The sequence below is a fragment of the Myripristis murdjan genome, chromosome 2 (assembly GCF_902150065.1).
Source record: "Myripristis murdjan chromosome 2, fMyrMur1.1, whole genome shotgun sequence".
Lineage (NCBI taxonomy): Eukaryota > Metazoa > Chordata > Actinopteri > Holocentriformes > Holocentridae > Myripristis > Myripristis murdjan.
In genome coordinates, this window is record NC_043981.1 from 19,930,561 (window position 1) to 19,958,141 (window position 27,581).

At 43.3% G+C, this 27,581-nt stretch overlaps 1 protein-coding gene across 1 annotated transcript in view; it reads right to left on the reverse strand.

Moving 5' to 3' along the window:
• LOC115370618 (aryl hydrocarbon receptor-like) overlaps nt 1–26,847 on the reverse strand; it is a 74,782-nt gene extending 47,935 nt beyond the window's left edge. Inside the window, exons 1-2 of the mRNA XM_030067724.1 lie at nt 26,366–26,847; nt 14,804–14,991 (exon numbers count right to left, since the gene is read on the reverse strand). Coding sequence (XP_029923584.1) covers nt 14,804–14,991; nt 26,366–26,424 — 247 coding nt within the window. The 5' untranslated portion in view covers nt 26,425–26,847. The remainder of the gene's footprint in view (nt 1–14,803; nt 14,992–26,365) is intronic.
• Nucleotides 26,848–27,581: the final 734 nt, after the last annotated feature.

Sequence of the window (27,581 nt, forward strand, 5' to 3'; positions counted from 1 at the left end):
GCTGCTGCAGAGGACTTGAGCGACCTACAGAGAGCCGACATAGAAAAGACGGAGAAAGAATGTGAGCAGAAAACAAAGGAAGTTAAACTCCTCATCCGAGAGACACTCTGGATCACATACGGAGATAAAGAACTGTCCCTGTCTCTACAAGTTGCAGAGGCTGAGTGCGAGAATGTCTCCTCCACTCAGCCAGACACGACTCTGGAGGCATATGAGTTTATGCTGACCCACTTAGAGGAGTTGGTGCACAAGGCAAAGGAAGCGCACCAGAACTGGAACCGCTGGGCTCCGCCTGCCGAGCAAAAAGACTTTGATCGCCGTATAAGAGAGCTCGAGGTTGTCCTTCCTAAGCTGGTGTCACGCAAGGCCGCCTTCATCAAAGCAGCAAGTATAAAGATAGATACTGGACAAGAACCCATCTCAGTCCGCAGCTCAGCCCCAGCAGCAGCGATAAAGCTAAAAGCCACAGCCCTACCAAAGTTTGCCGGCAATCAGCGTGACTACTACAGATGGAGGAAAGAATGGGAGGCTCTGCAGAAGCAAGGTGAACCAACTGGCTCTAAAGAGGTGAAAAAATATCAACTGCTCGATAGCCTTGATGAGAAAGTGACCAGAGATCTACACCTGTCGTCATACAGTCCATCAGATGAGATCTTCAGAGTCCTGGAGAACCGGTTTGGGAACCAAGCCACTATTGCTCTTGAAATTATTGAAGAGCTACAAGCAACTCCACCAGTCAGGAGCGGCCATCCAAGAAAAATCATAGAGCTCATCCAAACTGTTGAAAAGGCCCTCTATGATTTAAATGAACTGGGCAATGCAGACGCCATAAAGAACCCATTGGTGACTAAATCCATCGAGGGCAAACTCCCAGAAACCCTAAAGAAAGACTGGCTCACCTATGCCGCTGACAGGGGAAACACTGTTAACCACCAGAACCGTTTTGACAAGCTAATCATGTTCCTGAAGTCACAAGAATCCATATATGAGCAACTAGATCAGCTAAGGGATGTCAGTGAACCCACCAAGGAAAAGACCAAGTTCCTAAAGTATGCCAGAACAAAGACAACCAAGTCTGGCAGTGAAACAGCAGGCTGCATCATTTGTGGTGACCCAAAGCACAGTAAGAAACTGTTTTTCTGCAGAAGGTTTAGGACCAACCTAAGGCCATCAGAGAGAAGGAACACAGCGCAACAGCTCGGTGCCTGCAGGGGATGCCTCGAAGTCCACAGTGGTGACTGCAGAAAAACTACTTACCTGTGTGGGAATCCGGAGTGTAAAGACCAACACCACTATCTTCTCTGTCCAGTCGCCAGACCCCAGGCACAAAGAACACCAAAATCTGGTCCAGGAAAAGCTGAGGGCAAAAGATACACTGAAGCCCAGGAAGTATTCCTCTCCAAACTTACACCTGAGCTGGCACAGCAGTGTCGAGACGCCTTCTGCAATGTCGCATCCAGGGCATACAACTCTACTGCAGCTGGGAGAGGTCTTCTAGAGGAAAATGGCTTAAACGAGTACCCAGTGATCCTGATGCTCCTTGACGTAACTGCCAACAATGGACAAAGAATCGGGACTCTCATCGACCTGGCATCAGACACGAACTATATAACACATAAAGCTGCAAGCAAATTGAACTTAAGAAGTGAGGATGTGACACTGGTGGTTTATGGCGTTGGAGGGATGAAAGTTTCTGTCGCAACTAAACGCTACCTCCTCAAGATACGTGTCAACACCCCAAGAGGGACTCTCAAGTCACATCAACTGATCTGCTATGGACTTGATAAAATTGCAGAAGTACATAGACATGCCCCAGCCGTCAAGTTACAGAAGATCTTCCCGGATGTTCCACTCAAAGACCTCAAAAGACCCAGAGAAATACAACTTCTGATCAGTCACAAAGAAGGTCAGCTGGTACCTCAGAAAGTTTGTTCTGTCGGTGACCTGGTGCTCTGGGACGGCCCGCTTGGCAAGACCATCGGAGGCACACACCCGGACCTCTTCGAAGAAGTAACTTTAATGGCCCATACATCTAAGACACACTTTGCAAGATCTATGAGAACTGCAGCAGTCAAGTACAGTGAACTCACCTGTAAAAATCCAGTCACCTGCCAGTCACCCAACCACCCCCACACCCAGTCCAATACAGCCACTAGTAGCAGAGACTTTCTGAAGTGGTGGAAGTGGGAAAGCATTGGAGCCGCTTGTGAACCAAAATGTGGAGGATGCCGCTGCGGGAATTGTCAGCCCGGGGGAAAAGAGATGACACTGGCTGAAGAAAGAGAGATGGAGATGGTGAGAAATGGCTTGACGTATGTGACCGGAGACCACCACAGCCCTGAACCACACTGGCACGCCAAGTATCCATGGACAGAGGATCCAGCATCTCTACCCAACAACAAAAGAGCAGTTGAAGCCACATTTCTCAGAACGGAGAAGCAGTTGGCAAAGGAACCAGAGTGGAAGACAGCCTACACTGCGCAAGTCCATGAAATGGTTAATCGCAAAGCTGCAATAAAGCTATCCAAAGAGGTTCTGCAGAGTTGGACTGGGCCAGTGTGGTACATAAGTCACCTGATTGCACCAAACCCACATTCAGTCTCCACCCCAGTAAGGCTAGTATGGAACAGCAGCCAGAATGATATACTAATCAAGGGTCCTGACGTCCTGAACCCAATCAGAGCTGTCCTGCTGAGGTTCCGAGCTGGTGTCTTTGCTGCCCTTGGTGACATCCGCAAGATGTACAACTCTGTCTGGTTGGAGGAGAGGGAGGTCCACCTGCACAGGTTCCTGTGGCGTGACACCGAAGATGCTGAAATCGAAGATTTCGCCATAACAAGAGTCAACATCGGAGACAAACCTGCTGGTTGCATAGCCCAGGTCGCCATGCGAGAGACCGCCAACTTGCCTCTATTCAGTCACTTTGAGGAAGAGAAACGTGTGCTGGAGGAAGACGCATATGTCGACGACATCCTGACCTCTCACAACAGCCTCGACCACCTGAAACTCCTCACATCTAACATTGAGCAGATCCTTAAAGCTGGAGGATTCTTCATGAAGCCCTGGGTCTACTCTGATCAAAGTGGGAGGAGAGGTCAGAAAGGTGAGAAGATGGAATCAAAGACTATGATCCTGCCGAACCAGCTCACTGAAGAGGATAACAAAGCCCTCGGCCTCGGTTACACCATTGAAGATGACAAGCTACATGTCATGGTTGCAGTGAACTTCTCCAAGAAGAAGAAAAAAATGCGTCTTGGTCAGAACTTACTGAGGGAAGAAGTCAGACAACAAACCCCAGATCCACTCACGAGAAGAGAGCTGTTAAGCCAAGTCTCTGGGCTCTACGATCCACTCGGGCTTGTAGCTCCTGCAAAACAGAAGGGAGCCATCTTGATCCGAAGAGCTTTTCAGGAAGCAAAAGTAATGTACTGCATAGAGGATACCTGGGATGCCGCCTTGTCCAAGGAACTCCGAGAAGACGCCATAAAGCTCCTCGAAGAGTATGCCGACCTGAGCCAACTCAGATTCACCAGGCCCCTAACACCACCAGACCCATGTGGAAGACCAAGTGGCATCACCTTCTCTGATGGTAGTGAGCACGCATATGGTGCTGTGCTGTACCTACGTTGGAGCTGCAGCCATGGTGTCGTCATGAGGCTAGTTGAGTCTAAGGCCAAGCTGACCCCTCTTGACCACAAGGGAGACCCCGTGAAGGCAGAGATATGCGGAGCAGTCTTTGCAGCCCGGCTGAAGAACTATTTCCAGAGACACTGCCGAATTGAAGTCGAGAGGTGGTACCATCTTGTCGATAGTCAGACCATCTTAGGTGCAATACAGCGTGAGAGTTATGGATACCAGACCTTCTACGCAAACCGAGTTGGCGAGATCCAGAGCAACACTGACGTCCGAGATTGGTGGTGGATACCAGGGTCACTGAACATCGCAGATATTATCACTAGAGGAGCAAGTCCTGGTGACCTAACTGAGGAGTCCGAGTGGCAGTCGGGTCCAAAGTTCCTTCAACTTCCTGAGAGTGAGTGGCCAAAGAAATCAGCCAAAGACGTCGCTGCACAAGCAAGAGACAATATTATAAAAATACAGAAGAAAACATTTGTTGCAGTACTCACCCGAAGTCAACAGAGAGCGCAAGATCCAACCACAATCCAAAAGACAGAGTCCAAGTCCAGAAAACCACCTGCAGTAGCAACATTCCAAAACCTATTGGACGAAAGGCGCTTCAGCAATCTAAGGCGGCTGGTCGGTACTGTAGCATGGACTTGGAGAGCTGCCAAGAAATTCCTGCATGGCAAGATTGGAGACAAAGAAAAGTGGGAGGCAGTACCTTCATCTGGTGTCATCACAGCCAACGAAAGGGAAGAGGCATTCCGAGACTTATGCCTGGCAGCACAAGAGGGCGTACACTTTCCAAACACAACAACTGACAGACTGGTTGTCCACAAAGATCAATCAAGTGGACTCCTGATGTGTGGTGGCAGGATCCAGACCTTCAGAGAGGACCGCAGAGCTGTTCCCCTGCTACCTTTCCATGCTTGGATCTCCACCCTCCTAGCCCGAGAAGCACACAGTGAGGGGCATGATGGAGTGGCAGGAACTTTGCTGCGGATGCGAAAGAAAGCATGGGTCATCAAAGGGAGAATTATTGCCCAAAAAGTTGTTGATAAGTGTGTTGTTTGCAAAAAGGCAAAAGCAAAAACCTGTCAGCAAATAATGGGAGACTTGCCTGAAGAGAGGTCAAATCCAGCTGCACCATTTCAATTCACATGTGTCGACCTGTTTGGACCATACCAGGTGAAGGATGATGTTAAGAGGAGAGTGAGCATGAAAGTATGGGGCGTGCTTTTCTGCTGCATGTCAAGCCGAGCCATTCATGTTGAGCTGGCAAACACACTAACGACAGAGAGCTTTTTACTTGCTTACCAGAGGTTCACTTCTGTCCGAGGCCATCCCCAAAAGATCTGGTCTGATCCAGGTACAAACTTTATCGGCGCAAAACCTGTCTTGGAAGAGATGTACTCCTACCTGAGAAAACAAAACAAAGAGTCACTTGAAGAATATGCTGCCAAAAATGGGACCGACTGGACATGGAAAATCCTTCCAGCCGATTCACCTCACCGAAATGGCGCTGCTGAAGCAGCTGTCAAGGTCATCAAAAGAGCTCTCCAAAGTCTTGGTAGAGGAGGAAGCCTCACCTTTAGTGAATTCCTGACGGTGCTCAAGCTAGCTGCCAACCTCGCCAATGAAAGGCCTATCGACGCCAGAGTCCAGAGCCGTGAAGACCGCATCCAGTACATCACACCAAACACCCTGTTGCTTGGTCGAGCCACACTAGGTGGAGATTTCAAGACATTTGATTACACCACCTACCCATTCAAAAGACTGCGAGAGATGCAGACTCAAGTTAGCTACTTTTGGAAGTCCTGGAGCCAACTTGCAGGTCCAAACTTGTTTGTCCGCAGTAAGTGGCATACTGCTGAAAGAAATGTTGCCATTGGAGACATCGTCTGGCTCTGCGACCAAAATGCACTAAGGGGGCAGTTTAAGCTAGCAAGAGTTGTCAGTGTGAATGCAGATTCCAAAGGCATCGTCCGGGATGTCCATGTGAAAGTTTCTCCGAGTGGGCACGCTCAGGTGAAGACCCCAAAACCCATCACCAAAGAGTCCGGGTCTAAGGAGAAGGATTTCCAGGGTACAATACTGCATCGGGACGTCCGGCGCCTCGTCGTCCTCATCCCAGTAGAGGATCAATTCAAGGGCGACCAGCTCCACTGAGAGGTGCGATCTTCCTGCATTGCACCGCACAAAGATCGAGTGGGAGGTGTTGCGGCGGTCGGCTTGGAGGTGTGGCAGCGGCCGCGCTGCTTCGTGTTGTGTGGTGGCGGGGGCGCGCGCTACTCTGTGTGTGTGTGTCAGTGGGCGCGCATGTAGGTCTTGCTCCAAGGCGCGCCTCAGCAGGTGAGCAACATCAACCTGATTGGCAGCGCACGCCACAAGCACAGAACAATACAACTATTCATTTGGCTCTAGACGGAGCTGAGGAGAGCAGGAGCAATCACCAAACACTCACCAAAACGGGAGACGCATGGGGAAAAGGACTTAAAAAACCAAAAGGACTACCGGTGAGCTTAAATGGACTGAGATATGATCTCCGACTGCTAAGCACTTGCGCCGATAAATTGCACTGCTACTCATTTGTTTGCGTGAGGATTGAATTAAAAACTAGTAGTTGCGATCTGCTAAAATATTTACTGAATATTTTATTTGTGCTTCAGTTGTGTGGGTCACTTACCTTATTTATTTAATTTGTAGAGAAAACGGTGGCCAAATTAGTGTGCTTAAAACCTTGTTTAAAAAACAGATAAATTGTTGTGTAAACAATCTAGTATTTAAAATATAGCGAATTTTGCTTTATTAAATTACAAGGTAAAAATTGAGTATTTTTGTTCAAAAGTGGTTGTTAAAATCTACAGTAAAATCAGGTTAAAATACTTGATTCCATTTAAGTTAAATAAAATGTGTGATTAGTTAAAAATGTGATATTGGAAGTCTGTGTGATATAAATCTGTATAAAATTTAGGTTAAAACACGAGGTAAACTGATTTAATTTAAATATAAGTGGTTCTGAAAGTAAAACTAGATTTCTATTAATTCATGTCTGTGGATTAATTAATTAATGGCTAAATTTACACACTTACCTGGGATTATTTAGCAAAATAATAGTTTGTTTAAAATATACTTACCTTCACAATATTAAATGCACTTACCTGAAAATAATATGTTGAAATGTACTTACCTTATTTACTTACCTTACTTGATAGGAAGTGCTGAATTTTATTTACATTGGCTTTACTTGTTTTATGTTTAAAGGTTTTTCACCTTCCTTTGTTACTGGCAAAATAAACTGAAGGCTGAGTGAAATCCTGTGTCTGGTGAAGTCCTTCCTTTTCAAGTGTGGGAAACCATGGCGTCCTAAAAGACACTTGACACACAGTCTGCAGAGGTCGAGTCAGCATCAGACTGAGTGACGCCTGCAGCTCGTCGGAGAAACATCAGGGGTTGGACGTGTTCGGGCTCGTTTCAAAAAACAAACAAACAAACAAACAAACAAAAATCACAATACATCAAAGCATCAAATCCTGATACTTGTTGCAGTCGTCAATAATCACAGAACCTCAAATCAGCACAGCGAAAAAAAACCCTTGATGTTGATTGTTTTTGGAAATATGACTCATGATACACACTCAGTGTCACTTCATCAGCCCCACCTGTCTAATCTAATCTAATCTAATCTAATCTAATCTAATCTAATCTAATCTAATCTAATCTAATCCAGCTGTTGTGCCCTAAAGTTTCCTCTCCTGCTGCCTGTAATGCTCAGCTTGTCTTGTTGTCATGGTAACAGAGGTGTCCATCACTTCTGTGTTTGACGTTGAGCTCATAGTGCTGCACTTTACTGACAGCTGTTTCCACTATTCTGTCCCCCCTCAGTGTGCATAAATGAAGAGGGACAAAATATCAGAAACCCCTCTCTCTGGGCTGGACAGTGTGGAGTTAAAGGAGCAGTCTGTCATTTCTGCACGTGGTTTGGTTTTGTTTACTGACTGTGAACACACCGGCCAATCACACGCATGCCTTCTCCAGTAGCAGCAAAAATGACAGCCAACGTCCAGGCTCGCCTTTGGGCGTGTCGTGTCAAAAAAGGAAAGGAAAATCGCAATAAATCAGAACATCAAAGGGCAATACGTGTAGAATCACAGCATTTAAGAATCACAAGACTTCATCCTGATAATCCTGAAGTGGAAGACGGAGATTCAGTCCCAGCGCTGCCTGGTATGACTATTTGAATATTAGAAGTTTACAAACGGTCGCATTCAGACGCAGGACAGGAAGCAGAGCGTGGTGAACGTGAAGCTCGAGGGCGGCAGCGTGAGGGAAGGGCCTCAGGACGGAGGAGAGACCAGGACAGAGGCCTTCAGGAACCCTCCACAGGACCCACACAAAGCTGCTGTTGTGGTCGCCGGCCATGGGACCGAACCCCCGGGCGTTTCCCATCAGCCCCTGGGCCCCCGTCTGGCGGCCCGGCCCGACACTGAGCCCTCTGTCCTGCGAGCGGGAGCCTTTTGTCTCGGGGGGAGAGAGAGCGAGCGCCGGCCGAGCGAGAGAGCCTCACCTTCAGCCTCCACATCCTGCTGCTTCCTCCTCCACACCGACCTCACTGCAGCTCTTTTCTCTTGGCTGTGTGTGTGTGTGTGTGTGTGTGTGTGTGTGTGTGTGTGTCTGATTTTCCTCTGATTTTTTTAACAGTAATTTTGTGCACTGTGATTTAATTTAATATTATGTTATATTTACTGTAATTTATAATTTTTTCCCCCAATTTCCAACATCTTTTTTTGCCAATTTTCTGTTTGTTTGTTTGTTTGTTTTTTTACATTATTTTTACTAATATTATTATTGTTGTTGTAGTTGTGGTTGTTACTGTTATTATTTTCTTAAGAATTTTTTTTTCCCTAATGTGTTGAAAGAAGGCCATGAGCAAATCCATGAGAAAATTCCTTAAAATAAGCAAGACACCGGTTTAAAAAAAAAAAAATAATAATAATATAAATAAATAAATGAATGAATGAATGAATGAATGAATGAATGAATGAATGAATAGCAGCAGAACTGGAGCAATTTAATGTCTGAGACTCAGGGGAACAGAAATGTTTTCTTATGTATGTGATTATTCGTCAGATGCAGTGCATTTTGGGAAAACTGAAGGCTCATATCAGCACGTCTGGTTAAGACAACTTGTGGCAGATGAAAGCCGTCGCATTTTTTCTGTGTCAAAAGTATTTTAAAATAAAAATCATCTGATTCTGAGGGGGTCAGGCGGGAATTTTTTCCTGAATTTGTTTGATTTTCTGTGGAAGGACCCGGTCGGCTTCTTCTGTTCCCACTGAGAAAAAAAGAAAGTCGTCTTCCCGTCCTGCTTGTCCGACACAGCGGACGTATTCTTCCAGCTTAGACCGGAATTCCTCGTTAGGAATAATCTGATTGATGCCCACACACACACACACACACACACACACACACTCACACACACTCACACAAAGGGATTCTTCATGTCTGATCTGCGAGGAGGTGACGACGCGATGCGTTCACTGACCCACTGATTCGTTCTCCTCCATCGTGGAAATCACAAAATCAGAATCAGAAAAACTTTATTAATACCCGAGGGGATCAATGAAGTGCTCAAACGCTTAAGACAAGAATTAATATGTGCCTTCAAAATTAATTTTAACAAATCTTGTTTGCTTCATGGCACTTTTACTGTAATTTGAGTTAAATATATAATTATAATGGTCAAATTTTCTTGCAATTTTTTATTTTGTTTTAAATTCTTAAATTTTAATAACTTTGTTTTGCTAATTTTCATATCTTTCATTTTGTTTATTTATTTTCAAGTTGTTTCAAGTCAAAAATTATGTGTATTACGTGTATTAGGTTTCAATATGCGAATTAATCTGATTAAACATTCCAACAATAAACACAGATATGAAATATGACACTGTACTGATTCTTTTGGACAATGACACGATATTTCCTGATTTGACAAAGTCAGCCGTGATTTGATTCGATGGATTCAGGGGCCGGCGGTCGATATCGATGTGAGACGGGCGGTTCCCTCGCGGTGCTGTGGCGACGAGCCTGAGGGGCCGCAGGTTCCTCGTGGTTCTCAGGGTTTCGGCTCTAATTTGCCGGCACTATTTGCGTAAAGTCTAACCAGAGTCTAACTTTACTGACGGGTTTTCCTGACGTGCTTTTATTTGACTGTTTCCACTTTTATTTCTCCCCTCCGCTCGTAAACCTTTCATCCTGCGGTGGCACTTGTTGAAATTTGTTTTAAGACTTTTGATCTTCGCTTTTATTTGATTGTTAAAGGGCTCAGTAAACTCAGTAAACTGTATGCAAATGAAGGTTCATTGCAATCATGAGGGAATGGAAGAAAAAAAAAGAGGAAAAAAAAGACGACCTGAGGGTAAAACTGCTGTACAAATAAACTTCATTTCATTATTATTATTATTGTTATCATCATTACCATTATTATAACTACTATTACACTGAATGGTGTCATGTGACTTTTATTGAAAACATATTTAATTCAAATACTAAAATTACCACAAAATTACAGAAAATTTTATAGAAGAAAATAAATAAAATAAAATTGAATTAAATAAAAATTTGCACAAATAAAAAAAAATGGTTAAATAAAAAATGCATAAATAAATTAACGTTCATAGAAAAGAAATAAAGTGAATTTTGTTTGGAGAGTGAAATAAAAAATTCTACAAAATTACTGAAAATTTTGCGGAAAAAATAAATAAAATAAAATTGATTTAAATTTAAATTTGCATAAATAAATAAATAGATAAATAAATAAAATTAAAAAAAATAAAACATACAGAGAAGAACAACTACAGTGAATTTTGTTTGGAGAGTGAAATAAAAAAAAAAATACTGCAAAATTACAGAAAATTAAAAACAAAATAAAGACAGGGAAAAAGAAAAAGAAAACAGTAAAATAAATAAATAATAATAAAATTAATAATAAAAATAAGGTGAATTTGTGTACTTGGAGCTGAGCTAAGGAGCAAATTATAAGCAAATTGTGATTTTATGATGAATACTACAGCCACAGCGTGATAAATAAGAACATTTTGTGTACTAAATGCAGGAGGTTTGCAGAGTTTATGAAGCCTTGATGAAGTTTAATCTGATATTTGTCCGACTGCAGCCGCTCTGCAGGGATCGGAAAACCAAATCCCAGACTTTCCAAGGCGTTTCCGTGCTGCCCGGCTGTTTGACACTCATGAAAGTTGTGAAGCTGCAAAAAGGGAAAGAACACGAGAAGGAAAACACGGCAGGAAATCCACCGGTGAGTCCAGCCGAGCAGACCCGATGCAGATCAGCTCACGCCGGCCGCTCGCCGAGGTGCCGACATTTTGCTGCTTCTCAAGGCCTGACGTTTAGATCATCTGCTTGTAGCGCACCGCCACCGAAACCCGACACATCCGCCGAGTTAAACCTGATTCACAGGAGAAAGAGGAGCCCGAGTCGTGGTGTTTTTTTGGTCCGATGAATGCATAAAGGCGTGCGCTGTGCCGCTGCAGCCACCGTGCCAACAGGCCTCCCGCTGCAACAACAAACCGCAGCCCTGCAGCGTTTGTTGGAGGTGAGGCCGGACTTCAGACGGGACCGGGAGGAAAACGCTCAACAGTTGGAGGAAGGGGCCCCGGGGTGCTGCAGGGGCCGCCACAGGAAATGGGTGGGGTGCAAGAAACGAGTGTGAAGGGGCGGGTGTGTGAACGAGTGTGTGTTTTCCCCTCAATGCTGCAAGAAAAACCTCATATCTCCGCTGTGTTGGGTAGTATCAGACACAACCAGTCCCATCAGTGGGCTTGTCGTCACAAATGTCCGCTGCACGGCCGAGATCTGTTCAAACCCTCAGAACTTTATTATAAATTCTAGTAGAGATCCTGAAGTTTCCAAAGATCCCAAACATGAGCTGCTGAGTTTCAGGGAAATGTGTCTGAAATGAAGCAGCAGACATGCAGATCTTTTCTATCTGATGTGATTCTGCAGCCAGAAAACAACGACATCTTTGAATATTTCCCTCAGAGTCAGAGTTTTTTTAATCACTTTGCAGCTACTTAAGGGGAAATTTAGGGGTGAAGCAGAGTTTAAGAGGTTAAAAATGCTCACTGGAACAAAAAACAATACACCTCAACGGGTTTCTGAGGAGCTCCCACATGTTAGAAATGCCTAAAAGCGTCACTAGGGGTCATGAACCAGCAACTGACCCATAAAGGGGTTCCGCAAGGCACCGTCTGGGTTCCCCTGCGGCTGGAGTCTGCAGTGTGCTACAATAGGAGTTTATGGTGTTAAAATGCTGAAATACCATTGTTTGACTTCACCAAGTCATCCAAAAAAAAAAAAAAAAAAAAAAAAAGACAGGCAGGTCTGTGATGAGGTTTAGATGAAGGTCTCCTGGGGTCAGAGGGTTTCAAACTTTTCATGTTCTGGAGCTCCAAGCTGACTTCAGATTTCAGGCGATTCTGGCCAACAGAGTTCCTTATATAAAGAATGATTTTGGTTTGTGACTGTCAGAGGCATCTGAACGCAGCCTCATGAAATTTTAATAAATTTTAATGTCTAGTCTTGATGTAATATTAAAGAAAAAAAGGTCAATTATCCTCTATTTTTCTGTTTGTTTGGGGGTTTTTTTGCTATTTTTCTTGTTTTTTTCTTTAATATTTCACTCTTTGCCCGTTGATCTTTTGCTAATTTGTGACTGTCCTCTGTTCTCAGTGGTTTTGCTGTCATACGCCTGCTCATGCTCCAGAGGGGAATGTAGTGAAACCTGCAGTCGTCACCAGACACGCCAGGTGCATCCACACTGATTCATATCATGTTCATGTAAACTCATACTGAGGTTATTAGACTGACTGTGATCCAAGATTTTAGTGGGAAAGCTAATTTGTGCATTATAATTATCTTTTATGCACACTGAAGAATCCCCTCTGCCTCCCTTTCAGAATAAAAGCGCAGCGTGCTGCAGATTAAAGCCTCTGATCGTGTCGTCTGAGGGAAACCAGACGCCCGATAATCACTTCTGTTCAGCGGCGGGTCCAGAACGCCGCGATGTGTTTCCTCTGCTGGAGAGGAGCACAAACTCCTGCTCTGTTTGGACGTCAACAGCTGCACCGATCAAGAACATGTGTTACTCACACACACACACACACACACACACACACACACTCATTAAGTCATAAAAATGAGAAGAATGCCACAGAAAAATGAGTGCTGCATGTTGGAGAAATGACTAGATTTTCTTTTTTTTTTTTTTTTTAATTATAGAGATATTTAAAATTAAATTTCCATAAATGACAACAAAGACACTCTAAAGATTTTGAGGGGAAAATGGAAGAAAATTACTGACAATTAGCTAAAATTAATAAAAATTATTTTTAAAAAAATCAAGAAAACGGCTAAAAATAGCAATATATAATTAAATTTAAAAAAAGATTAATAACGACTACCACTATATATTTAATATTATATTAACAGAAAATTATCATAAAATTAGCAAAACAAATTTACCCCCCCCCACACCCCCGACCGCTCCACCCCACCCATAATAAATAAATAAATACATAAATAAAGGAAAAGAAAAAGAAATGTAGTCAAGGGCAAAATGAAACCTTTCCCAGTGAATGTCAGTGGATGGTTTCTCTCTCTCTCTCTCTCTCTCTCTCTCTCTCTCACACACTCACACACACACACACACACACACACACACACACACGCCTCTGTCTGTTCCACTTCACACCTCCTGTTGCTGAGCAGCTCAGCCGACAAACATACGGTGAGCCAGAAGGGCCAAATTTCACAGCGCTGCACTGATACAGCCTGGTAACCCCCCCTGTCCCCCCTCCTCCTCCCCTCCCCCTCCTCCTCCTCCTCTGACTGAAAATAGGAAGCTCGTCTTTCAGGCCGTCTGGATCTGATCGCTCGCTGCTATTTTGAAGCGAGGCAGCAGAACAATGTGAGGAAGCCGGTGGAAGCTGCCGCCCCGCCGACACAAATAAAGACAGAATTCACTTTTTTAAACCGAATCCTCACCGGCGGAGGAGTCTCTGCTTTCAGCGAGACTCTATTCGCGTCTATTTGTTTTTACTGGAATCGAAACCCTTTTAGCTCGTTCAGGACGCCACTGTCCTCTGGGGCAGTGTGTGTTGTCTAGTTCCCTGTGTGTGTGTGTGTGTGTGTGTGATGGCGGTGAAATCTCCTCAGCAGCTGCTAATCCACAGCTCTGGATTTGTGTCTCTCCATTCACTTCCACAGCAAAACAGCTTCCAAAATAAAATAACACCTTTTTCACAGAAACCAACACAAACACACAGGATCATCACAACAACTCCCAGTTCCCACTTTTTTCGACGTAATTAAATGTCTCTTTTCTTGTTATTTTCCTATTTGAACTGGAAAGTAGATCCGGCAGGCAGCGTCTGCAGGAAACACCTGCACTGTAACCTTACGCCAGGAGGGAAAAACACCAACAAACAGGATTATGACAAAATAAACAACAACAAGTCCCGGTACCTATTTTTTTTTTTTTTTTTTTTTGGTGTAATTACGTTTATTTGTCAGAGTACTCTCAGGCTGTTTCTTCCTGGCGTAAGGTTACTATGTGGAAGTTTCCTGCCGGATCTATTTTCTAATTCAAATAGGAAAATAACGAGAAAAGAAGTGATTCATTTTCTCAAAAAAAATGGGTACCGGCACTCGGCAGCCCTTCCTTTTGTAGGAAGTCTTCCTCAAACTCAACCGGCTGCTTCGTAAGATCGACAAGATCATAAGGAAACATCGTCAGGACGCCAGATTACTTCCTGTCAGTTTAAAGACGGGACGCTCTTTGATAAAAAATATAAACTCTGGTATAGTTTAGAGAAAGGGATTTGCTGTATTTAACGCTTATTAAGACAAAGTTTAAGAAAAATTAAGACTGATTTTTTGGAGGAATTATCATTTGCTTATTCATATCATAAGTGTAGGTCAGTATAAAGGTCAATTCCGTATATTTGCTTGCGATCAGGTCAGTTTTAGGTAGGAGTATGTTGGGTTATTAACTAGAAGATTCTGTTATGCTGTTATGGCAGAAGAAATGTTGAGTAAGTTTGACTTGGGGACTATTTGATGACACTGATGAGCCAGGCCGAGGTGGTTTGTGGTCGTCACTCACCGTTGAAGAAGCTCTTGACCTTCAGGTATCCGACGCTGAGCCGCAGGACGGACAGCTTGTCCAGCCGGGCTCGCACCTCCTCCGAGAACGGCAGCAGGCTGGTCAGCTTGTCCAGCTCGCCGTTCAGCCGGTCGCGGTGACGCTTGGACGGGTTCGACTTGGCGCCATCGGGAGGCGGCGGCTTGGGGCTGCGGGGGAAAAGAAGACGAGAAAACAACGACGTGACGATGACGACACAAACTGATCAGTCAATACATTCACTTAACCCTCTGAACCCCAAGCAGTTTTGGGACGTTTTCTGCTCCCCTTACATTTTGGCTCACTGTGGGCTTGTTTTTCACTGCAACTACAAGTGCTGCACCTCTATGGAAACAGCACAGCTGTGGCTATCACCTGAAGCCATTCAAAAATGTCTTTCACACAGTATGAAAGAGTTATAGTGCCATAAATAATAAAAAAATAAAAAGGGCAAACTGATTTTTTTGGATAATTTATTTTACAAAAATCGAGAAAAACTGGAATAAATGTACACAACATTTTTTCAGGTGCCCACAAGTGTCACTGATCCAGGAAAAAAAAAAGTAGGGCTTCACATGATGTATTTTCTGAAATATTAACATTTTTCCAACCTGTATAAACTTAGGCGTTTTTACTGCCTGGTGCCCTTCCATATTACTACTGTTACCAACACACTGAAATTCAGTGAATTTTTGTAACGCGACTGTTGGGCTCACCTGAATCAATCAAGATGTCTCAGATCCGCTGAAGACCGCAGAATTTTCTGTTTTTTGAATGATCTGGATTGAGTAAACGACTATTTTTTGGCGAATTGTTGAATGAAGCATATATAATAAAATTATTCGAATGAAAATCGCTTTTTTAGCCTTAGTTTCGTCCTTTTTTCTACCGCTAAACCGAAGTCGGACATGTTGCATTCAGGTACCGTCGGAAAATTCAAATTCCGACGAAAAAATAGGTTTTTAAAGCTTCCAGCTATGATAAACGGTTGAATTTTGGCGATTTTTTAAAAAATACATGTCTTTCCATCCCGCCCGCGGGTTTGGGGTTCAGGGGGTTAAGTATCTCAATTCGTTTTTTTTATGATTTATAATCTTTTTTCTGATTCCTGAATTGATATAATTTAAAAACCAAAAACCACAATAAATCAGAATATCGAATGGCAATAATTTGTGAAGCATCGTGATGATATAAAAAAACTGATTCTTGATTATTTTTTCAATTGATTTTGTGATTTCTAAATCAATATAATTCAAAAAACAAAAATTGTAATAAATCATAACAAATCGTGACACTGCAATACTCAGGTGCTTAACTACTTAAATACTTGATGTTTATTGTTTCAGAAATATGACTCATGATAAACAAAACTTGTTAACACAAGACGTGTGTGTTGTGTTAAAAAGTTTTTTAAAAAAACACCAAAAAATCACAACACAAAATCACACTACTTGCAGAATCACAACACTCAGTATTAAATATCTGATGTGTGACTCATGATAAACAGCCTTTACATGTGTGACTCAGCGTTTTGCAAACAAAACGCTGAGTCACACAAAAATTGCAATAAATCACGATATCTAATCACAATACTTGTAGAATCACAATACTTAAGTACATTAATACTTAAATCCTGTGCATGATTTTAGGAAATATGACTCATGATATCCAGGCTGCAGAAGCATGATTCAACTTTTTCCCTCATGGTCTTGTGTTAAAAAAAAACAAATATCATGCAGAGTCACGATACATCAAATCGGTGACGTATCGGGGGAATATAGCAGATTTTTTTTTAGAGGAATTGAGTTTGGTTCATGAAACAATCTAGTTCAAAAAAACAAAAATCACAAAAAATCCTAAAATCCAGTCCAATAATCACAATACTTAAATACTTGATGTTCACTGTTTTCAGAAATGTGGCTCATGACGACCAAAGCGTTCGGCGGTGAAAGCGAGGCCAGAGACTTTCAGGCGGTTCCACCTGAATAATTTGGATTTTTGTCGTTGGACTCGCTTTAATGCACTGAAACTAATTTGAGGTTGACGGGGTTTTCAGGGCGGCTGGGGGTTTGAAACGAAAAACAAACACATCCTGTGTGTGAAGTGTCGCGGGATGACAATCACATTCATGCAAAACGTCCCTTTTCTTGCTGCTTGCAGGTTCAAAGCAAAAATGTACTTGAGGCATCGTCTGTTTTTTCACTTTGGACGGGACACAGGACGGATCCACGGTCTCTCACTCGGGGGACAGATCTGATTTGCGGGTTCTTTCGGTTCCAAACAGAACAGAAAACTATGAAAAGGTAAAACCATGTCAGGTACCATCAGACCGAGAGGCCGGCTCATGACGTGCTGCCTTCAGGAACCTGTTTGCTGCTGGTAAAGGAGAACACTAAAGACACCCCCTCTGGGTCTGTCCGGTTTCAACCGGTCAACGTCTCTTCACAATAAAAGTTTCGACCGACAGCTGGCGTTCTCAGTGGCTCCGTTTGGCTCCGCCTCCTGTCAATCAAACCGGTCAAGACAACAGCCGAACCAACGAGTCTGGGCGACGTTTGTTTGAACTTTTTCCCGTTCTGAACCCTGAAATTAAATTCCACCGAGCCACAAACCCCCATCTGAAATTATTTAGCCTCCAAGGAGCCTGAGGAGAAAATATTTTATTTAGAATTTAAATTAAATCAAAATGTTTATTTAATTACCAATCGTGACGTCTGACAGAGACTCAAAGAGGCGGCGAATTATCTTAAAACATCGATTTCCAGAGACTTCAATTCACGGCACTTCGCAGTTTCCGGACAAACCGTCGCCACGGCAACAGAGCAGAGCAGAGCAGCTGGTTCAGTTTCAGTCACACACACACACACACACACACACACACACATACAAAAACGAGACCAAACGTCAAAATCAGGTTCAGATGTTGTTCTACTGGGGAGCTCAGGTCGTGTGAGGCCAAGTTTATGAATGTGTGTGTGTGTGTCTGTGTGTGTGTGTGTGTGTGTATGTGTGTGAGAGAGAGAGAGAGAGAGAGACACTGCATGCTTTGACTTTGACCTTTGACCTTTTCGCTGCTGCTTCCTTCCAGACTCAGAGGTGAATGTCACTCGGGGCAAAAAAAAAAAAAAAAAAGTTCTTTAAAGTTCATGAAACACCTGCTGTCCCTCCTGGGCCACCGTACAAACTCACAGGGTTTTCATTCTGTCCAGCGCAAACTGGTGCAGAAAAAAGGAGCATTTTAATTTAATCATTAATGTGTTTTTCACCTGGCAGCTTCCTGTATCTGCCAGCTCTGACATTAAAAATGAATCGTCGGACGTGCAAATCAACATTTCAGCGGGAAAAAAAAAAAAACATTCACAGGAGATCTTATTTTCTTTGTGGACTCATCTTAGATTTATTTCGTGTTTTATTCTGAAAAATAAATCCAAATTCTGACAGTGAGGAGAAAGAAATGGCTGCAAAAAAATCGAAAGCATTATTTTTTTTTAAAGATATGAACAAAGAGAAGGGATCAAGTCTCTGCGTCTTCATGAAAGGGGAATCAGAAAACGTTTGGAAAGACACTGATTGATCACTGATCGATTATGCAAATTAAAATGATTTGGCTGCGGCTCACTTTAAATCAAAACACGCTGCAGGGATATTCGTTTCCCTGAATTAAATTTTCTCCTCACTTTGGAAAAACAGAGCTAAGTTTTTTCTGGTGAATTTTGTTGCTTCAGAAAAACAAGACAGACTTTTTTCCCCCCTCCAGTTCGTTTTTTTCCCAGGTCCATAAACGCCTCACAGGGCCCGTGACAGTCAGAAGGAGAGGACAGGAAACGCCTCGTGTAAAAAACAAAGGTTAGTCTCTGGTCATGCAGGTGATGCGGGAAGTGTGTGTGAGCCGTACTGCGTGTGCGTGTGTGTGTGTGTGTGTGTGTGTGTGTGTGTGTGTGTGTGTGAGGCTGTAACAGTGTTAAATGTGGCGGCCCGACTCGGCCTGCAGTAATAAAACATCTGCTTCCAATAATAGCCAGAACAAAACAGATCTGAAACTGAGGCGAGATGGATATCGCTGCTCTGCATTCCTGACGGCTGAGCCCTCCCCCGGCCCAACACACACACACACACACACACACACACACACACACACACACACACACACACACACACACACACACACACACTCCTCCTGTACAACAATGAAGCACCGAGCAGCAGGGGCGATGTTGTTGTTGTTTCTCTTTTTATCTTCCCGATCTGTCCTGGAAAAGATTCGGGGTGTGTGTGTGTGTGTGTGTGTGTGTGTATATGAGAGTGTGTGTGTGTGTGTGTGTGGCTGGGGGGGGCTGCAGAAACACTCCTCTGCTCACAAAGGCACTTTGTCTCACCGACACCTTTTCCAAACAAAGGAGGCCGAGCGGTGTTTTGGCTGGAGAGACGAGGGACGAGGCTCTGCGGGCCGCCCCGCTCCGCCCCGCCCCGTCCCGCCCCGCCCCGCGGCTCTGTTCTGCTGGGACGGGACGGGACCTAAAGGCCTCACGTCCTTTAGGTTCCTCTGTGGGACTCGATCCCAGAACCCGTCCGACGACGGGGTTAGAAAAACTGACATTGCGATATTTTGTGCGGCAACACCGAATCGCCACACGGACGCCACGAGTCGCTGCGACCTTCCTGTCAGGTTTCTGCTCCGCCACAGAAACTTCCGGCTTCAGGCTGCGTCTCACCTCTAAAGTCTAGGGATGGTACCGATACCGATACTGGTATCAGGAAGTGCCCGATACAGCCTTATTTGGTCATATCAGAATCGGCGAGTACGCCCGTTAATACACTGATACTACCACCAGTACCACCACGGGATGCAGATGCACGCAGGGCGCCGCCACGCAGGTAATAAAGTTATTATTGCTTCCGTAGGAGATCCCTTGTAAGGGAGCGCTTGTTTTTGGTGCAAAGTACAGTTACTGACAAAACCATGATGGAGGCTCACCGTCTCAAGCGACCTTGAGCCAGGTGAGGCCCCGCCGAGCGAGCTAAAGCGAGCGAGTCGCCGGGCCGAGCGGTGTGAAGCCTGATGCCGCGGCCGGCCCGCCTGACGCCGAGAAAGTATTTTTCCAAAGAGGTGTCGTCTTAAAATCAGGGTGGTCTTTTACGCGGGTCAACAGGGTGAGTAGCAAAATGTCAGCCATCTGTCAAAACGCTTTGAGAGTCGACTGTCAAACTAAGACGGATGATAGGAGATCAGTTCTGTGGCGTTCGCTCTCTGGACGTTCTTTAATGTTTTATAAAGGGTCTAACCTGATGACAGCGATCAGATCATGTAAGGTTGGCAGGTACAGCAGACGCACGCTGGTATCAGATCGATATCGGCTTTTAGGCAGAATTTAGTATCGAAAACATGGTATCGTAGCATCCCTGCTGAAGTTTGATTTTTGATTTCAGGTCATTTACATGTTTCCTCACACCTCGCTTCAGTTTGAACCTTAACCCTCCGGTCTGCGTGCTGCACTTCCATCTTGCTGGGAGTGAGATGAGCAGAGTGAAACGTTTGTCTTGTGAAATAAAACACGTTTACGTTTTCGACAGGCGGCAGAATGTGCAGCTGAAAAAAAAAAAAAAAAAAAGGAAATACCTCCCCTGATATCGCAACACGTTCACAGCCCTCACTGCAGCACAACGCCTCAAATCACCAGAGCTCAGCTTTCTGTCTGCTGCTGATGTTTAAACACTGTCCAGGAAGTGTGTGTGTGTGTGTGTGTGTGTGTGTGTGTGTGTGTGTGTGTGTGTGTGTCCTCACATGTCAGTCACACACACTCCTTCCACCTGATGCTGCTGTAAACGCTCTAATTTCATCAAGTCAAGTGATGCTGCTGCGTCTTATTACAACAGTCATGTCACACACACACACACACACACACACACACACACACACACACATACAAAACACCTTTAAAGGAATATTCCAACGTTTTGGGCAAAACGTACTCAGACTGAGACCAGATGTTGGACACCAGCTCCACCTCTGGACGTCCACTGGTTTACTTCCTATGAGTAGCATTTCCTGTTAGCTTAGCATAAAGACTTGAAGTCTATGGGAGTCGTTAGCCTGGCTCTGTGACGCTGTCTGATTTACAACGTGGATCAGTTTTTTTGCCCAAAATATTTGAGCATTTCCCTGAACATCCCACCAGCGTGACAAGACACCCCCAAACTGAGATTCGTCTTTTCGCTGCCGCCTTAAAAATCAGTCCTGGGTGTGAAGTCTTTCAAAATAAAAGCAGGTTTAACAGTTTCTCTCACTGGTGCAAAAAAGTCACAAAAATACCAAATATTGGCAGGAATAATAAAAGCAGGCTGACACTGATGCTGCTTTTTACAGCTGATATCAGTCGACGCTGAATCCGGATTCATGTCAACGTGGAAATCCCGGAAAAGTCGCAGAGTTTGAGAAGTGGTGGAACCGGCCGGCCGTGGGAACGTTTTGGAAAAGTCGTGGAATTCGGAGGATCTTTGGAAAAAAGATGCGGCCGGAGACGCTGAGAGCCTCAAATTATGAAATCTGAAATCTCAGATTACACAAACACAGGCATGACGGTTTGGAAAAGTGTTTCAAAAAAAAAAAAAGTGTGGGAAAGCTGTTTGTGCCTTCACACACACACACACACACACACACACACACACACACACACACTAACACACACACACTAACACACACACACAGTTCAACATCTATCAGTCATAACAGCAGACCACCCTGTAAAGACGTCGTCTTTTCTTGTTGTTTTGATGACGTTTATGGAGCTGATCCATGCTAAGCTGCTGTGAAACCTCTCTCTCTCACACACACACACACACACACACACACACACACACACACACACACACACACACACACACACACACACTCATTACCATAAATATAACAGCTGTATTTCTAACAGTACACAGTGTAAACACAAAGGTAAACCGCCTCGGGCTGAGCTGCTTTCAGCTCTTTGTGTGTAACAACATCCTCAGCTGCAACACTGAGCCTGCAGGCTGCACACACACACACACACACACACACACACACACACACACACACACACACACACACACACAGCTTCCACAACAGCACCATATTTCCAGCAACACACTGGAAACCCAGAGCAGATTAACTCCCTCCGACCAAAACTTTTTTTTTTTTTTTTTTTTTTTTTTTTTTTTGGAGCGAAGGAGCGAGCGGCGTTACGTAAGCGCTTGCGTGACACGGAGCTATGTTAATTTGAGTCGAGGGAGGGAGGGAAGCGGCGAGGGGAGGGGGGGGAGAAAGACAAACCAAAAAAAAAAAAAAAAAAAAAATCAAGAAAAAAATGTAAAAAAACATGGAACAGAGAGCGAGGGAGACAGAGGAAAGTGTGTTGTGGCTCTGGCAGCAGAGGAGGAGGGAGGCTCACATTACAACATCCTCCTCCTCCCTCCTCCCTCGTGGAAACATTGCGTGAGAGCGCCGCCGCTCCGCCGCTTGATTATGATTAATGCAGGTAGTAAAGGTTATAACCTACCACACACACACACACACACACACACACACACAGAGCACCGTTCTCCCGGGGTTCTCCCAGGGTTCTGCGGTTCTGCACAAAGCGGTGACTTGTGTTTTTGGAGAAATCACAGCAGCAAGACGCTCCGACGCTGCGGCACCGGAGCGTTCCACACGCTGGAGACGGTTCCTTACAGCACCGTTAAGGCCTTAAATGGTTCCTTACTGTACTGTTAAGGCCTTGAGCAGAGCTAGAACCTTTCTCCCCGGGTTCTCTGTGCTACCATCAAGCCTACAACATGTTGAAATGGTTCTTTGTAGTACCCTTAAACTGTACTACAGCCTTCCTCAGTGGTTTGTTATGGTTCTGTTAAACTCTTAAGGAGAACTAGAACCTTCCTCACTCGTTCTTTATACTGCCATGTAAGTCTTACGTAACTCTAAAACATGTTTAAATGGTTCTTCGTAGTACCATTCAAGTCTTAAAAGTACTACAGCCCTCCTCAGTGGTTCTTCATAGTACTGTTAAGGTCTTAAACAGAGCTAGAACCTTTCTCCCTGGTTCTCTGTGCTGCCATTAAGGTCTTAAGTAAACCTACAACATGTTTAAATGGTTCTTTGCAGTACCATTACACTGTTAAGATGTGCTACAGCCTTCATCAGTGGTTTTGTTATGGTTCTGTTAAGCTCTTAAGGAGAACTAGAACCTTCCTCACTGGTTCTTTATACTACCATTTCAGTCTTACATAACTCTACAACATGTTTAAATGGTTCTCTGTAGTACCACTGAAGTCTTAAGAAGTACTACAACCTCTCTCAATGGTTCTGTACAGCACCATGAAGGTCCTAAATAGAACTAGAACATTTCTCAGTGGTTCTTCAGACAACCACTGTGGTCTTAGGAAGAACTAGGGTCATTCTCTATGGTTAATTACAGCACTATTGAGGTTTTAAACGGCACTAGAACCTTTCAATGGTTCTTAAAAGGACCATTAAAGTCTTAAGCAGAACTCAAACCTTTCTCAATGGTTCTTTACAGCACAAGTAGAATGTAGAACACGCAGCACTATGAACATTGTACGATGAGGTAAAACCTTCCTAAGAAACTCTCTAAATGGTTCTTAATGGTACCATTATTATCTTTAGTAGAGTTATTGGGCATGGTTCAACAGAGAACCTTTCTTAATGGATCCTGACAGCACCATTGAGAAACCAAGTAGAACTAGAACCTTTCTCAGTGGTTCTTTAAAGTACAATTAGGGTCCTAGGTAGAACAAGTACCTTTCTAAATGGTTATTTACAGCACCATTTAAGTCTTAAGTAGAACTAAAACCTCATGAAATGGTCCTTGACAGCACCATTACAGCACTAAATGGTTCCTTATAAAACCATTAAGGTCTTGGGTAGAACTACATGAGCACTGTATTATAGACAACTGTTATAAATGGTGTGTCAAGGTGCTAAGTAGAACCTGAAACTTTTTGAATGGTTCTTGGCTGTACCATTATGATACATTTGGGTTCAGTACATTGGAAAGCTTTCTCAGTGGTTCTATATAGCACTGTAAAGGTCTAGGCTATGACTAATTGAGAATGGTGCTCTACATGGATCTTTAGAACACCCTTAATATCTTTAGTAGAACTAGACCCATGATATATGTTTCTTAAGAGTGTGATTAAGATCTGTTTCTGGTTCTTTACAGCACTATTAAGTTCTAAGGATAAAACTGAAACCTTTCTAACAACACTATTTAGATGTGACCATGAGGCTTTGGGAAAGAACCTTTGTAAATGTTTTTAACAGCACCAAAAGAGAACCAAGCAGGTATGGTTCCTCTGAAAGGCTTTCTAAAGAGTTCTTTACAGAACCATTAAAGGCTGTAAGCAGAACCATTGGAACATGGTTCAATATAGACCAAAAGGGTTCTTCTGAAAAGGGCTCTTTAAAGTGATAAAAAAAAGGGTTCTGAGAACCTCCTCCAGGGGTTCCAGAGGTTCTTGAGGAACAGTTCAGTATCATAGTGTTACAGAGATTGTTCCATAAGGGTTCTTATAAACGGCCCTGCAATGGAGCAAGTCTACAGAACCATTCTCTGGTGCAATAAATAACTTCCTTGTTAGTGTGCTACACCACTCTTCAGGAATAAAAAGGTTCCATAGCCTATGGCAAGGGTTCCCAAACCCCAGACAAATCCACAAGCGACCACAGGACCCAACTGGAAGATCGTTTTCTAGGAAAACCCTCATCTGAGAGCGTTTATGTTGTAACATTTAGATGTAGAAAACATAAATAGATGTTAAATTGGACAGTGACATCAAATTTATGCTGTTAATTTTAAACGGAACATATCTGGAACATATTTAGCGCACTGCAACTTACAAGTCCATAAAGCAGAAGACAAATGACGAGTTTCATTTCCAAAATAAGCAACAGCACGCCTACATTCCTGTTCCACACTGAGGCTCAGGGACTTCAAAGGGTCCTGCAACAGGGTTCTTTACAGAACCACCAGGGGTTCTGCTGTTCTACAACCACGCAGAACCATGCTCTGACGGTTTGTGGTGCTTTGGAGAACCACTTGAGTCTATTTCAACAGAACCAACTCTACATCAGTGTTTTTCTATCACAACAAAGGGTTCTGCTGCACTACAGAACCCTACAGAGGCATGCTGCGGTGCTGCAGCAGCAGGCGGTTCCCAAGCGCTGGTCCAGGGACCTCCAGGGGCCCCTGCAGAGGCTCCAGGAAATCCCCGGTGAAACGATGACGAGGCTGATGCACTTTCGCCTGATTCACTGAGAGAAACCGTGACAGCTTTTCTGGTTAGAGGTTTCAGTCTGTCGCCTCCCCACCTACACCACACAGTCACTCAGAAACCGTGCCAAAGACCATCAATAAATACTACATCAATAAATACAATACATAAAATAAATTAAATGATATGAATAATAAAATAGCATTTAAAATTTGTAAAATAATAATAATTATTATTATGATGATGATGATGGTAATAATACTAATAATAATTTCCAGCTACAAATAAATCTTTTTTTGTGGCAAAACGTGCAGAAAATCTGATGGGTTGTGATTCATTTTCACACAGAGGTACTTCACCTGAGATGCCCTGGGACACCCTGTCTGTCTGTGATGATATGATTAATTATGATTTGAGAACTATGGGGCTGGTTGTTTTTATAATTTTCCATCGCGGACTGGTCCTGCAGTGTTTCTTGGACTGCAGCCCTGCACATTAGCTCGGTCTGGCCAACATTGCATAACCACAGCAGAAAAAAAAAAACACGGTGCAAGCCTAATCCTGCTGCAAACATGACAAATTGTCACTGCATTGCCATTATGAATGCACTCATACTGCATTTTCCTTTGCGACATGCTGCAAGGTGTATATCTATTTCAACTTGGTCTTTGTGCCCAACTTGGAGAGGTTTGCACGGCTGTGGTCTCCTTAAAAGCAGCTTTTGTAGTGCTATGATAAATGTTCGATTAAAGCATTCAAACACCACAAGAACTCCGTGAATCTCCATCACAGCAACGCGACAAAAACTATTGTTGCGATATCACAGAGGACAAATTCAGCGTAAACTCATTAGAGCGCACCACAGAGACGCCATAAATCTCTCGGCTATAGGAAAATGTGGGTATGACAACAATACCACAGGAAATACACATACTATAAAGCACTTACAGCCACTACTGTGCATCACAGACACACTATAAATCACCATAGCGGTATCATAAAACTATTACAGGAATTTCATTGTTATAACATGGGAGATAACCCGGGCATAAAGCACAATAAAGTCACTATAAAGTCATTACCCGTGCCGCGCACACTGGAAGTCCCTATAGGGATATTATAGGAGTATTATAGAGATACCATAGGCGATAACAAGGCCATAAAATGCCGTAAAGTCACTATAAACACACCTGTGGAGCTCACCAGACACACCTGAGCCCGTACTGCAGGTATTATAGGGTTATTATAGAGATTAGATGAGATTTTTTACGGTGTTCAACTTACATTTTCTGGACCGGCTTCTTCCGTTTCTTCGCTGCGTAAAGCGCCGTGCTGCCGAGCATGGTGACTTCAGAGCGGATAAAGTCTCGAAAAGCGACCTGGTTTCTTTATTTTAGCCCAGCTTTACGTAAAGTGTGAGCAGCTCCAGCCGTGTGTGGACGTCTCCCCGACACACACACACACACAAGAAATCCAGAGAAAACTAAAAATAAAGGAGTAAAATCCCCGCAGTCCTCGCTTTGGTTCGCCTCTCATGCGCCTCTGAGATTAAAAAAAAGAGAAAACAGAAAAAGAGAAAGAGTGTGTCGTTTCATCCAGACGCCCTTAAGACGCTAACCAAGTTTCCCAAGCTTTCATATTCCCAGAGTTTTTACGTTTCCGCAGTAATTCCAACAAATGCAGAAACTTTTCTACGTTAAAAAGAGAAAGAAAAGCCGCCGGAGGTTTTTATGTAAGTCCTCTGCTGCGCGTCACCCGCTCTGATTTGACAGGGCTGCTGCTGCTGTGTGTGTGTGAGTGTGTGTGTGTGTGTGTGTGTGTGTGTGTGTGTGTACTTCTAGTGGAAGTGTATGTGTGGGCGCGTGCGTGCGTGCGCGTGTGTGTGACTGTACCGCGAGCAGAGAAGTATTTAAGGTGGTCCACATGTGGGCCAATGGAGACACAGCGGAGTGATCCCAAAACCGCAGCGAACCCAGGAAGACCTTAAGACGGATCCTTCCTCTTTTTTCGTTTCACTTCCACATTTATACGAAATTTAATTAGATAATTTAAATTATATTAATATTTGTATCAATATTAAATAAAAAATACAAAAAACAAAAAGTTTTTAAAGTTTAAATGGCAGCAATCAAAAAATTATATAACATTCAGTAATTTAAATTATATTAATTTGTGTCAATATTTTATTTTTGTCTTCCAAACCTCATATAATAAAGAGATAAGTAAATATAACAAATAAAAATAAATAAATGTAAATGACATTTAATAATTTAAATTATATTAATATTTGTATCAATATTAAATTAAAAAAGAAAAACTAAAAACTAAAAAGAAATATTTTTAAGTTTAAATAATAATGAGAAAATTATATCACATTCAGTCAATTAAAATATATTAATTTGTGTCAATATATTTTATTTTGTTTTTCTTCTTTTTCCAAACCACATAAGAGATAAATAAATAAATAAACCAAATGAAAATAAATAAAAATATGACAATG